Genomic DNA, 14,169 nt, shown 5'->3' with positions numbered 1-14,169 from the left:
AAGGGAATGAAGAGTCGAGTATATATTATACTGCGCGTTGATATTACTCGAGTATATGTGTACCAGCAATTAAAGACAAGAGTTCTCGCAAAGCAAACCAAGACAATACAAAACCGCTGGAAGATTCAAGTCCTGACAGATAAAACACTACAGTTGGTAACTCAGTAAGATTGTTGCAACAATTCCTTTGTATTTATTTCAAATACATGTAAACAAATGCACTTTAAGAGTGCATTAAAAGCCGGCAACACTATGTCCAGCAGTTAAAACTAGCTGGAAACACTGTAAGAGTGCATCAGCTAACACACACACACAAACACACTCCTACTCAAACACTATACCACATAATCACCTTAAACCGACATCCTTTATCGGCATATTCATCTTTGTTCTTCGTCTGTAAAGTAAAAATTATACTGATTCATATGATCTTCGTGTGGTTGGGCAACCGCCATGACACGGGTTATCTAGATTCGGTGGCAACATAATCACAAAATACCAAAACTACGACTACCTTTTAGGATTAACTTATAGTACGCACGTTACGTCACAATCACTTTCTTTTTAAGAAGTTTCGGAATCGTTTGTGACGTCACATACTCGTGTTCTATCAAATAAAATATTTTTTATTATGACGTAACGAACAACTTACAAAGCAGATTCTTCTGTTACGTCATCACTTCTGTAACATCACATCTCACGTCACCTAAAAACAATTGGTGTATACGTAACAATGCATATTGTGGCATATTTAACATTCTTACTCACGTATTCTTTGATCTTCTTTCTTCGCGTGTACACCTGTAAATAAACCTTTACACACTTAAACCTACAAACACCTCAAACCGGCATCCTTATATTGGCGTCTTCGTCTTTGTTCTTCGTCTGTAAAATGAACGTTATTTTAATTAATACGATTTTCGTGTGGTTGGGCAACAGCTATGACAGGGGGTATCTAGACCAACTTAATCACTTCAATCGCTCGTTACTTTACTCGAGACACGTAAACTACGATTATTGGTTAATTTTATTTTAAGCTTAAATTACCTTGCGCTTTTTTTCTCTCTTCGTCTTGTCTCGTCTGTAACAATCGGAATTAGGACGTATTAATTAATAACATCTGGTTACGTCATAATTACCTTCTATGCGATCGAGTTGTAGAAGCAATGGTGTGATTTTCTGTGACGTCACATACCCAGGTTCTGTAGAATAAATAAGCATGAAACAACTTGTATGATGACGTAATAATCGACTTACGAAGCAGGTTCTTCTATTATGCCATCAGTGCTTCGTGACGTCACACGTAATCTAAAGTAAATGGCGTGCGTAACAATGCATATTGTGAGTAATAATACATTCTTACTCACCTATTTTTTTGATCTTCTTTCTTCCGCAGATACCGCCGCAAATAAAATTCGAATCGCGTCGCCGCAAAGCGCGTATGGGGCCCCATGAAAAAAAATCGCGAATCGCAAGCGTCGAAGAACCGTATGGCGTCGCAAATTACGTTTTAGGATATTATAATAGTAGTAACAATAATCATAATAAGTTAAGGTAACAGCATGGAAGTTCAGTTAGTAACAGAATATTAATGCCACTAATAAACCTTCCCTCAAAGTCTTGATCCAGAAACACATGGCTGCTACTAAACTTGTAAGCTGCTGGTGAGAAACTAACTTCATCTAAACTGTAACGTGGTGTAAATACCACGGGTTGTAAGGACGGCGTTTTATGCGAGAAGCAATCAACGAAAAGCGGGAAGAGGTAATTATTGCTGATAAAGAAATTACGCAGAATTCTTTCCGCTAGGTGGTGTAAATGTGCAATAACATAGAAACCCGATATAATATCTGGAAATAGCTTCGGTGTTAAAATACGTTACTACACCTCATGGTGACTTTTTATAACATGTTTATATTTGCACTTTAACATTGAGGTTTACTTATCCGCAGACAGATTGTTATCTATCAGGAAAATTGGATAAAGTATTAACATTCATGATATTCGCAACCGTTTTCGAAGAGAAACATGCTTTATTATAAGTTAGTGTCTTGCCTAAGGCCGCACCCACCAACCACAATACCAGCCACATGTGTCGCACTCAGCATGCTCCATTTATCCAACTGCGCTAACTTCTCGGTAATTGTTCATCAGCACGTATACAACATAGAAGACTCCTTTCGTACCATTATGAGCGCAAGGAACCCACAGATATACGAATCTGGTCAATACGTATGACGTGTATAGTATGTTGGGGTGAGATGGTCAATGTTTGTTTTATTCTCATTTATCGTCCCATTAGAAAGAATCTGCTAACGATATTCATCTTACCCCACACATACTTATACGTGCATGCTTGTTTTCGAAAATCAACAGCAACAAGTTTAATTATAATAAATTTATTAAACGAAGATTCATCACATTTTAATATAGTACAACCTTAACGCAAAAATACACCGGGTCGTTCAAACCAACCAATCATTCGTGGCCATGCCTCACGTGATTGCACGGATCACCGCATATATGTTGGCTAAGCTCTTGGGCGAATATTGGGGTCAAACCATCGAACCCGTTATCAGCGAGTATCACGTGGTCTATATCACCAGCTATCTCCAACAAATGGGCGGTGTCGAGACGGCCGCTAGGTGGCATGATACCGACAGTGTAAAGCTGAAAAAAATAAGTTTCTCAATTAAAAAAAATATGTTTTTGGACTTATTAATTAATCCAAAAAAAAGAAAAAAAACTCACGTAGCGGGCCTCATGAGTCGTTATAACAGTGGTGTTCTGTTTCATAACCCCCATGTTCGCTTACGAGTTACCACGTATATAAAACTTATTTATATTTGCATGGTGGGCAACGATAGTCGTTATAACACGGGTGTTCTGTTTTCATACCCCTCAAAACGATAACGAAAATCATTTTATTTAAACAGAAAAGAGAAAAGGGTCAACAGGAAAACAGGTAACGAAATACGCTATGGATAAAAAGTGTAGAAAAGATTGTCAATTTAAAAGCGTGGCTGTTGCACACAAGAAACTTGATAAATTCTATGAAATCATATATACCGTAACTCCATCATCTCGAAGAGCATTAGCAGGGGTTATGACGTCGTCTTGGGAAACCCCATCAGTGAGAAGCAAAACTACGTCGGGAGCGTAATCACGATTTCCCTCAGCAGATAAAATCACGTCTCTGGCGTATTTTAAAGCTTGGCCGGTCCTGGTGCCTGGAACGTTATGAATGAATTAATTTTAAGTCCTATATAGAGTAGACCCGTTTATGACGTCTATAAACATACGAATACTAAACAGAAAGAGACCTTATTTGTGGAATAAGTACATTTTTGGTACACTAAATATCTGTATTTCTTGTAAAATATGTTGCTTTAAGGTGACTGTATACAGTATCCATGCGAATTCGCTTGCGAAGTCGTATGCAAACCCATTACCGAGTTCCGCATGCGGCAGCGAAATTCGGACAAAACAGACAAAACGGACGAATTCCGGATACTGTGTACAGCCACCTTTACACTTGCTTTTATGCTGTGGGGATAACTCTTCGCATGAACAACAAATGTCACTGTCATCAACAAACATTTAAACTTTGCATAGCAACAAATTTTTTTATCTCATTAAGTTAAAGAAGGAAGTTACCAGAGAAAAACGAGAGTCGTTAAAACCAAGTTTCATATTCAAACCAACCTTCTCCGTCATAAGGAATAGCATTGACCCTTGCTTCAACGTTAGATTTGAACGAGTTTATAAGCGGAATACTGGAAGTTTCGTCAACCAATTTATTGTAACGGAAAATCGAAAATGACATTGAATCCTCCCCGTCCTCAAACAACCTGGAAATAGTGTTTCTATGAATTAATACGTAACAAACATTTTGTTGCGCAATATTATAAATGCTTTATTCATTATTCTACAATTTTCTGGGAAGAACAATTTAGAGTTTTTAAAAAGTTTTTGAAATTATTTAAAAATTATTTACAATATTCTTGTAAACTTAAAAATAACTTAGGAATAAAAAAGCATAAACCGAATTAGGTTTTTTTTTTTGTATGGCTGATAAACTAAACAACTCATTAGTGATCACTGGGTTAAAGCGATCGCCATAAAGTGTCTTCTGTCTTGCCCAAGGACACATATACGCCCATAACGGTAGCAGCATTAAACACAACTGTATGCAGGCGCGCTCAGCGTGACGCCGGGCAATATTTTACTATTTTGTAAATTATTTATTAATGGATTCTAAAGAGTCGAATAATTTATCGAATTTGTAGTTTAAAATGAATGTAACTTGTTTATTCTCGCATGGCGGGGAAACGACAGCAGTCGTTATAACACGGATGTTCTGTTTCATACACCTCGTGCCAGCTTACGAGTATATATAACATTAGTATAACCTCTTAGTTCAGATCATGATAATGATATTTAGATGCATCGTAGATAAGGAAAGTAATTGAAAATGACAAGCAGTGTAAGCCGCATCGTAGGAAAATGTTATAGGAAAATACCTTAGTAATCTGGGTCTGAGGTTAAGTTTTAACAATCCGAATCTTTTATTGCTGTTCATTCTTAGAGTGTAAGAATAAAGCAAACAGCAGATTCTTATAAGTGGTTACATCAGAATATAAATGGCCATTAAATAGCCATTAACTTACGCGCACAACACGGTTTCGGTTTGCTCCATGACGTATTATTTTGACACGTGTTCGATGTGACGTCAGCAGGGGATATGAAATAAGTGTCAGCGGTACACCTGAATGTACATTGAGAGTTGGCGAAGTTTGAATCTTCGCAGGTTATTTCTCCGTGCGGTAAAACCCCTTGGTCGGAACAAGCAACACCTGTATGAAATAAATTTCAAGAAAAACATGTTAGTATTTATAGCAGCATCGGGCATTGACAAACGATATACAATTTAGCTTGGCAAACTGGATTACATTGCATACAAATCTAGTTTATTTAAGCATATCCACAAGCTTACGTTCGCACACAGGTGCCATGTTATCCCACGCCGGTCTTGGACTCACGTTCATACATGTCGTACGCAGAGGTCCATTCCTTGAATAAAACTCGTCACACCCGAATTCACAAACCGAACCAATGTTGTTGACATCACTACACACTCGGAATCCGTTCTCTGGCACCGTTGGTGGTTCGGTGCAGGTTATAACTGGAAAAAGGAAATGGATAAAAATACGCATTTTGGGGTCCGTTGCATATAGATGAGCTAGCCCGCTTCTAATCCACAGTTTATGAGTTCGAAGCTTTACGCCGCTACCGACACGGGAGAACAAGTAAGTTTAATATATTTATAAATTTTGTCTTTAAATTTACGTCTGCATGTTGGCGGTAAAGAGCTCCAAACACCGTTGACGTCAGCATCAAGAATGTCACGGCACGTGATAGATTGGGAACCAATCATCTCGTATCCTGCTTCACATGTAAACCTGCATTGAAGTTAAACAATTTAGTCCACATGCTGTAGTAATGTAAACCACATCTTATCATGAATCCAGATGTTTTCCATACAACAATGAAGAATATATATAGTAGGGTGGGGGAAGATGGGACACCTTTAGCACATGATATTCAAATATCCTGATCGTGTTTTAAACAATTAACAACGGTTTATACGGGAGTCGTGAGGATATGGTTTTATAATTCCATGATTTTCTTTGTTTACTACTAAATGCGACGAAACCGAAACACAAGTTTTTCCACCATTTTCGCCCAATGAAGTTTCGTACTGTAAACAGAACCCGTTAGTTTTTGCCGAACCTTCTCTATAAGCGATGCAATTAAATGCACATTTCCCACACACAACGTAAATGAATGAATGTAAGTTACTTTATCCTCGCGTAATGGGAAAACGACAGTCGTTATAACATGGGTGTTAATACACCTCGCGCTAGCTTACGAGTTACCATGTATGTTACTTTGTGGGTGATGTATTTAAACGTATTTTAAGATATTGCAAAAATATGACCATACTTATAATGCAAACCAATTAGCTTACTTACCGACAAACACTCCCAACATGATTTCCATTGGAACAATCATCGATTCGTTTGTTTCCAGCAGATAATCGTGGGCAAGTTATGGGGCCACATGACGGCGTAGGAGAGCTCCATGTTCCGTCTTGTCCTGAAATAAGTTCCCACGTTTGTCATTTATGAAGAAGCAAATTACATATAACGACAAAAACGACAGTCGTTAAAACACGATTGAGGTTAAAAACATATTTACATTTAATTGATCGAACGAAGCGTGGTCACCAACGTACCTACACTGAACTCTTTCAGACTTGTAAGGCTACAGTCCTACAATCATGTAAATATTCTTGTTTCCTCCCAATTGGGGCAATAAAAGAGAACGAAAACATGTTCCATAGCTTACCCCACCCCATACTATAAATATATTTGAATAACCATTAAAGCTTATTCTCACCGCACTCTGAAGTTTTGGATCCTGACATCACGTGACCGGCGTCACAGGTGAATGAACACGAGCTGCCAATTTTGTTTCCGTCTGAACACGTGACCTTGCCGTTTCTGGGGTTGGTACGAGGGGGAAGGCATACGTTTGCTGTAAGGCATGAAATATTATTTAAATTCGACAAAATATCGTAATAACTTCTTGTTGAACGGAAATAGAAGCAAAAAAACTTTATTTAAATATTGTTATTTCATTGCTTATTTCGCAGCGACACTTGAATTTTAAACGAAATATATTCCCTAGTAAATTATTCGTCACATTTGATTTTTGTTAGTAACATACTTCGTAGCACTTATTTATCGAATAATTGCAATACAAAATTATATGAAGTATAAAAAAGAAAATTTATCCATTATTGTCAAGCACCCGAGATAAGCCCTGCATACACCAGCTTAAAATATAAAGATATTAAGACAAGTTTCATTGACTTACCTACTCTATTAAAGCATGTGTTAGCACCTTGGTTACATAAGTCACCACTGCAACAACATCTACACACAGAGTTGACAGCTCGACTGTTGCATTGAGTCGGCCACCATGCAGGGCGGGGGTTCTGGTGAAAGATTATAGGGGAATGTAACTTATTTAACCTCGCATGGTGGAGCAACGACAGTCGTTATAACACAGGTGTTTTGTTTCATACACCTCGTTCCGGCTTACGAGTTACCACGTATGTAACTTATTTAACCTCGCGTGACAGGGCAACGACAGTCGTTATAACAGGGGTGTTCTGTTTCATACACCTCGTACGTTTGTGGGTCAACTATGTGTTTCTGTATGTGGCTAACAATTTAGACAACCCGTTAGTGACCACTGGTTTTCAGCAATCATCGTTAAATATCTTGCTTAAGCAACCATATCCCTACAAAACACGCTCAGGAAACATGGGACATCGTGTGCTAACGGTATCCATCTTACCCCACCACAATACACTTAACACAAACCAACCTGTCTTTCGTTGTTAGAACAAGCCAATGGTTGCTTGCAGTGTTTGAAGATCAATTTCTCGGGTCCTTGGTTCACCTTTCTTTCCTCTATAGCGCACATTTCCTGGAAAACAAACGGTCAACACTGAAAACATGCGTACCAAAAATTCTTCGAATTTGATTTTGAAGAACGGGTTAATTAAATCAACAAAGAGAATTATGAATGAATTTTATTTCGCCTCTAGTTTAAATTATTAACAAAGCGACAGTCGTTAAAACAGCTACGGGTAAAAACTATATACTTGAGAAAAGCACAAACGTAAAAGCGTGCGGCTGCTAAACCCAACACACAATACAATTATCACCACGAAACAAGATTTTATTTTAGGTCACAAAACTAAGATAAAACTGAGTTTACCTCGTTCTTATTACAAGTAACCACTCGTCCACGTTTGTCGCATTCCTCGTGGGATTTGGCGTTGTCACATGTTATACATTGAAGGGCTGGAACAAAAAAATATGAATTACATTTGTATCGTTCAACCCACATTATAAAGATGTGACGTTCAGGACTTGCGTCTTGCTTATGCTATATTAGGGTGGGGGAAGATGGGAGACATTTAGCACATAATGACCAGATAGCTTGATCGTTTCTTAAACAATTAACAACGGTCTTCTACAATTAACAATTCGGTCTTGTTTGGGAGGATAAAAGGGAATCAAAAGGTGTCCCATCTTCCCCACTTTACTATGTATACAATAATAACAAATTGTGTTGGGGTAACAAGCTAACTCATCGACTAAATTTCAGATCCCTTGGCGTGCTTTGCTGTAGGGTCTCATTCATGTAAAATAAAATGAGCATAACTATATAATGTTAGGGAAACAATTCCACTGTGGGATAAATATCAGGTCCCGTGTCTCGCTGTAGGACCTCACTTATATAGAAAAGAAATACAGAAACACCAAAACCAATATCACTCCTCACCTTTCCCAACAGCAACAACTGCGTATAACACCAATAAGATGCGACCTATGCATTTAATATTCGGGTCCATTTCGTATAAGAACTATAACAGAACCTGTGGGCTAACTTTGCTACTGTATACCAAAGGAACATATACTTTGTAATCATAGATTCTATTTGTCCCGGTATAGAGTTGACCCTTATATACCGTTTGTTCTTTTTTCCTAAAATTTTAGAATTATTTTGTTGTTTTCTTTTATTTTACAACGTTGGCTGTTATTGCGATGAGCTATTACGTATTATGATGACGTATCGGGCTGTATATGGAGCGCTACAACACAACGTCGTGCCCAGGAGGTTGTTTCACGTAAATAACACGTATACCCACTAACATTGCACCTGGTTATAAACACCTTCTATATTTTCGTAAATAAAAAATAAACAAAAGAGTTCACGAGTTTGAACGATCAGTTTCGACTTTGAAACAACGAAAGTTTGGTCGCAATAATGGGACGGGTTATATAACGACAATATATGCATGACTGAATGATCGTAATTTATTTATCGTTGCATGGTGGGCAAGGAGAGTCGTTATAACACAGGTATTCTGTTTCTTACACCTCGCTTACAAGTTGCCATGTATTTAACTTCGTAGGTGTTTGTTTTTTGTTGTTATTTATTTAGGGCTTAAATGTCTAAGGGGACAAAACATTTATCTTATTATATAGTAGGGTGGGAAAAGGGGGGCACCGTTTCGTTGCGTTTTGTCGTCCCATTTGGTAGCAAACAAAGAATATTCAAAGAATTATAAAACCGTATGCTCACAACTCCTTTAGACCGTTGTTAATCGTTCAAACACAATCAGGATATTTGGATATCATGTGCTAAATGTGTCCTATCTTTGCCCAGCACAGTACTATACCACTGTTGCGTATAAAAACACATCGTAAGCGCGAGCATGTGAATTGCCAAATAAGCCACGTATTTCAATACCTTTTTTGATCGTTGTGATGGTTTGTTATTGCCAACGAATAATCAAAGACACAACGAAACACCTGTTGCATTCGTGGCGAAATATATCAACGCTTCGTACTTTGACAAGTGTTTGTGACGTCGGGCAATAAAAGGATTTGAAACTTTCAAATTTTAATCTCGCGTATCCTGTAGTTGTATACGGGCTATTATTACGTAATAATTGGACAATCAACCATGTCGCGCGTACAACAAACACTCTTTGTTATAAAATAAATATTTACAAAATCTCTTAAAATGCAGCAATCTATGGTTGTCGTTCATTCATGCAAGCCAGCTAACCTGTAGTAATGGTTTCTACCTATATCTCATATATTGGTATAAATCTTCTTTGTATTATAAGCGGTGTAATAGCAGAGAAAAAGGTACAGCTCATTAATGCGGAGTTATCAGCCGGCGAGAATTTTGATGCGATAGAATTAAGTCACGATGACGTAATGATGATGTCACGAGATAGCAACGAGGGATTTGGGTTTGACTTTTGCCCACCGAAATGTCAATGCTATAACGGTGGATTAATCAACTGTAGCAGGTATATGAGGACTCGTGTTGATAATTATATTGCATTATAGATTCTTAATCTTGTTGGAACCCCGAATAAACGTAAAAATGTATGTAACTTATTTATCCCCATGTGGCAGGACAAGGACAACTTATTTACCCTCGCATGGCGGGCAAAAACAGTCGTTACAAAACGGGTTTTATGTTTCATACACCTCGTGTCTGCTTACACGAGCTAGTTTGCCTAAAACTTTCATGCTACAGATGCTAACATAAAACAATCCACTCACAAGCCAAGTAAATACCCCATACACACCAGGTTAGCTTTAATTTCCGTCCCGAAGCTTCCACAGTCAGCCGTCTCCATCGATCTCTCGTTAAACGACATCCAGCACATCAGCGATGGAAGTTTCAAAGATCTACCATCACTGACCACTGTTGATCTGAGTGGGAACAAACTTAATGCAGCAAGTTTCACGAACATGGTGATGCGTTACAACAACTAATTATTTACTAGGGTGGAGATGATATGACACCTTTAGCACATAATATCCAAATATCCTGACCGTGTTTTTAACAATTAACAACGGTCTATTGGGGTTGTGATAATGTAGTTTTATAATTCTTTGAGTGTTCTTTGTTTACTACTAAATGCGACGAGAAAATAGATTTGAAACTTGTCCCACCTTTTCCCAAACTACTATACAATTACAGAGTATTATTTCATAGGAACTAAATGTACAGTCAAACCATAGTATGTACTCACTTCAGTATGGTCAAACACAACGTTACAGATTTTGTTACAAATATGGAAATATATTATCTGCCTATGTACTTATCGTATCGTCAAACGGTAACCCATCCATTAAAGCGGTCGCATCTACACCAACAGGTATGGGTTCGAGGCTCGCCGCTGCTACCATTGTGTGCGTATGTGCCTTTGGGCACATCACTTACTGGAAACCGTTCCAACCCAGTGGTTACTAATAGGTTGTCCAAATTGTCGGCAATAAGTGAAATAAACAGATATAGTATCTTTACATACAGCATGGTTTATTTTCATTCCTCAGTCTTTCGCTGGAAGTTTAAGCTTACAAACCTTGTACCTTGGTTACAACAACTTCCATTTCGTACCTCAATATTTACCAAAGCAGATTCTCGAGTTGGCGCTTTACAATAATAAGGTATGAGGGTTGTAGTGAAACCAGAGATTACCGAGTTCAAAGCTCGACGCTGCTACTATTTCTGGACTATGTGTCCAAATAGTCAAGTTACACATAACTCATAAGCGGACATGAGGTGTATGAAACAGAACACCCGCGTTATAACGACTGTTGTTGGCCCGCCACGCGAACATAAGTTACATACATACGTGGTAACTTGTAAGCGGGCACGAGGTGTATGAAACAGAACACCAGTGTTATAACGACTGCCGTTATCCCGCCATGCGAGGATAAACAAGTTTCATTCATTCAACAATACGCTACACACAACAAGGTTACAACAATCAAACCAAACTTTTTCCTTCCAGATTGCAAACATGTCTCTCACCTCACTAACAAACTACCCGTCAATCAAATACCTTCGACTCGACAACAACATGATAACAGACGTACCTGGTCTATTATCCCAATCAACTCCTAACTTGACGCAACTTGATCTTTCGTTCAATCAAATCACAGACGCGGGAATTAAAGTTAACAGTTTTAAAGGTTAATGTACCATAGTCTAAACTACAAATACTTATTGCTTAGTTATATAAAAGTCCAACCACCATATATTTTAACTATACAAGAAATATCAATCGGCTGCCATAAAGTCCATACCATGTTTAACTCTATATGACACCACAGGTCTAACGAAGCTTCGAACATTAAATTTTCGTTTCAACCAAATGACTAAAATACCTTCAAACCTTCCAACATCGTTGCTACATTTCGACATGGTTGGAAACCCCATTCAAGTTATTCAACCTTACGCTTTTCAACATCAAACTAAAGTAAGTGAGGACCGTCTTATTACCAGCGCTACTGAACTAGGCACGCCTTCAGCATATAAGTCTCACTATAAAGCGCTGAGGTTGGTCAATTTGTGCCTGGAAACAAAATCCGTGGCTGAAAGCAAGCTTGTACGGCGCTGTGCTTCTGTGGTTAGAGCGCTTGCGTTGTACCGAAGGGTATTTTGCTTAATGTTGCTGCTACCTATCTTTGCTAAATTAGGTTGTCTAAATTTTTATCGACACAAAAAAAATCACTCACAAAGTGACATACGTGATAACGCGTGAGCAGGCACGAGTTGTATAAAACAGAACACCTGTGTTATAACGCTTGTCCCGCCATGCAAGGTTAAAATATTACAAACTTATTTATAAATTTCGGCCCTTAGAAAAACATCTTAATTTTTCAGCTTGAAACGCTTGAGATTTGGCAAAGTGGTTTAAAAACAATATCCGACAACTCATTCTATGGATTGGGAGATCTTACAATATTGGACCTGATGGATTGCCATGTTGAAACTAAACTAACCAACAAAACCTTGGCCGGGTTGTCTTCTGTACAGACGGTTGATATTAGTTTAAGTAATATACCATCGATTGAAGTTGGTGCATTCAAAGGCCTTACCGCCTTAAAGGTAACATAACTGATGTAATATAACTGATGACGACAAGACGAAAATCTATACTATAAAAAGGAAATGTATACGTTACAAATTAAAAATATCCAAAATATACAGAGCGGAGCGCATCCACCCCGTTTATTACCAAACAAATCGCCTGTTACGTTTCGGTCGGGGGTGTTTTGTAGAAATACGTTGCCCCGAAGCGCAAAATTTAACTAGTTATATAAAAATGTGGCTGCGTATCAGTCTGCATTCCCAGAAACACGGATACAGGAGGGTTGCAGCGATGTTTTAACGAATGGCAGACAAAACGTTGAATGTAAATCTTTTCGTTAATTTTATCACCAGAACGTATATAAAAAATAAAATATCTGTGCCTTTATTTCAGCAACTCTGGCTCAATGACAACCCACTCAAGACTTTACCCGAAGGTGTATTTTCACACGCATTCATTCCTTCCATATCTATAATATACTTATGGGGACCAATGGGTGTGTGATTGCCATCTTAAATGGTTGAAGGTTATGCAAGAAAGCGGGTAAGTTTTGTTATGACGTATAGGATGTGTGACGTATGAAACACGATGTATTTTGAAATCTTAACAGGAAACTGATTTTGTTTATAAATTGTGTTCAGATTGTCTTTCCGAAATTGTGTTTAGATTGCCTAAAGTTCCAATACTGTGTTTTTATTTAAAACGGCGAAATTTTCGAGTTATCGTTGCTCACATTTGCAGCGGTGACGTCACTGGTGCATCTCGCTTTTTAGTGACATTGAAAAACGGCGTAATACAATTTTTATTTCGGATAACTCAAAATGAAACTTATAATAAATAACGACTATTATATTTCTAGTGACGTCATTCAAGACCCTGGCCTCATGAAATGTAAAGAGCCGACGAAACTTAACGGGAAATTATGGAGTGGAATTTCTGCTGATGATTTTACGTGTTGAGAATTAAATGTACAATTTTAAAAATGACTGAGACTGTAATTTGTTTATTGTATAGTGTGGTTAGCGGCTTCCGGAGTTTTAACAGGGTTGTCTTGTTTTATACACCGTTTTTATATGGGTGCGTTCAATGTCAAATTTGGACCAGAGTTGGTCCATTACCCCAACTATTACCCTTTTTGCATGGTAAAAAGTTAATAACGATCTGCATTGAACTCATATGATAACTCGCTTACCGCGTTGTTTTGCATGGTCATTGGTTTATGCGCGTATCAACAGTGAGTTAGCCTATTTTAGCGTTATATTGTTAAATCTAGTTTTTAAAATAAGTTCTGATACTTTATGGTGCTATTACGAACTAAAAACTGTGAAAATAATATCCGAAAAAGATTAATCTCTTAAAAGTGAAACTGTACTTCCACCATACTTTTCTTTACTCGCATAATGCGAGTAACAACCAACCTTCTAAGCAGATAACACGCTTATGACGTTATGCGTGTTAACTTTGTTATTTTGCGAGTACTTATGCGCATAAAAGTGACCATGCAAAAAGGGTATATGTATATGGACATTCTATTCTATATGGCTGTCCTGTAGTGAAGTACGGCATGGGACATTGTTCATAGTTGGCCAAACACCCAGACTGCCTATATATCTATACGC

At 37.9% G+C, this 14,169-nt stretch overlaps 2 protein-coding genes across 3 annotated transcripts; one reads left to right on the top strand and one right to left on the bottom strand.

The window, feature by feature from the left end:
• Window positions 1–2,383: 2,383 nt before the first annotated feature.
• LOC100183342 (P-selectin) lies at window positions 2,384–10,338 on the bottom strand. Of its 2 annotated transcripts, none has more exons than XM_026836645.1 (12): window positions 10,253–10,338; window positions 7,855–7,940; window positions 7,459–7,560; window positions 6,943–7,063; window positions 6,463–6,600; window positions 6,036–6,159; window positions 5,350–5,462; window positions 4,997–5,185; window positions 4,671–4,856; window positions 3,706–3,851; window positions 3,070–3,230; window positions 2,384–2,670 (listed from the first exon to the last, which is right to left on the bottom strand). In XM_026836645.1, the coding sequence occupies exons 3-10, from the start codon at window positions 7,555–7,557 to the stop codon at window positions 3,763–3,765; spliced, it is 1,059 nt and encodes a 352-aa protein (XP_026692446.1). In that variant the 5' UTR covers window positions 7,558–7,560; window positions 7,855–7,940; window positions 10,253–10,338; the 3' UTR covers window positions 2,384–2,670; window positions 3,070–3,230; window positions 3,706–3,762. The 2 variants fall into 2 exon arrangements, with proteins under 2 accessions (XP_026692446.1, XP_026692445.1); XM_026836644.1 differs by lacking the exon at window positions 10,253–10,338 and adding an exon at window positions 8,425–8,612.
• Window positions 8,813–13,533, top strand: LOC100184090 (leucine-rich repeat-containing G-protein coupled receptor 4-like). The gene is made up of 8 exons (XM_002124037.5): window positions 8,813–9,967; window positions 10,256–10,421; window positions 11,007–11,120; window positions 11,468–11,648; window positions 11,790–11,935; window positions 12,343–12,567; window positions 12,944–13,093; window positions 13,410–13,533. Exons 1-7 carry the CDS (start codon window positions 9,726–9,728, stop codon window positions 13,052–13,054), a joined length of 1,185 nt encoding a protein of 394 aa, XP_002124073.3. The 5' UTR covers window positions 8,813–9,725; the 3' UTR covers window positions 13,055–13,093; window positions 13,410–13,533.
• The last annotated feature ends 636 nt before the right edge of the window (window positions 13,534–14,169 follow it).

The sequence above is a fragment of the Ciona intestinalis genome, chromosome 11 (genome assembly GCF_000224145.3).
Source record: "Ciona intestinalis chromosome 11, KH, whole genome shotgun sequence".
NCBI classification, from domain to species: domain Eukaryota; kingdom Metazoa; phylum Chordata; class Ascidiacea; order Phlebobranchia; family Cionidae; genus Ciona; species Ciona intestinalis.
Note: the sequence above shows the minus strand (reverse complement) of the source record. Positions and strands in the feature narration are given on the sequence as shown.

Bases quoted from the DNA above. Each gene is read 5' to 3' on its own strand.
- LOC100183342 (XM_026836644.1), bottom strand. From the start codon at position 8,494: ATGGACCCGAATATTAAATGCATAGGTCGCATCTTATTGGTGTTATAC. The intron at 6,160-6,462 runs GTGAGAATAAGC...AACTTATTTCAG, and splicing joins ATCCAAAACTTCAGAGTGCG to GACAAGACGGAACATGGAGC. The intron at 5,186-5,349 runs GTAAATTTAAAG...TCCTTTTTCCAG, and splicing joins TTTACCGCCAACATGCAGAC to TTATAACCTGCACCGAACCA.
- LOC100184090 (XM_002124037.5), top strand. From the start codon at position 9,726: ATGGTTTCTACCTATATCTCATATATTGGTATAAATCTTCTTTGTATT. The intron at 10,422-11,006 runs GTGATGCGTTAC...TTCATTCCTCAG, and splicing joins CAGCAAGTTTCACGAACATG to TCTTTCGCTGGAAGTTTAAG. The intron at 11,649-11,789 runs GTTAATGTACCA...ATGACACCACAG, and splicing joins TAAAGTTAACAGTTTTAAAG to GTCTAACGAAGCTTCGAACA.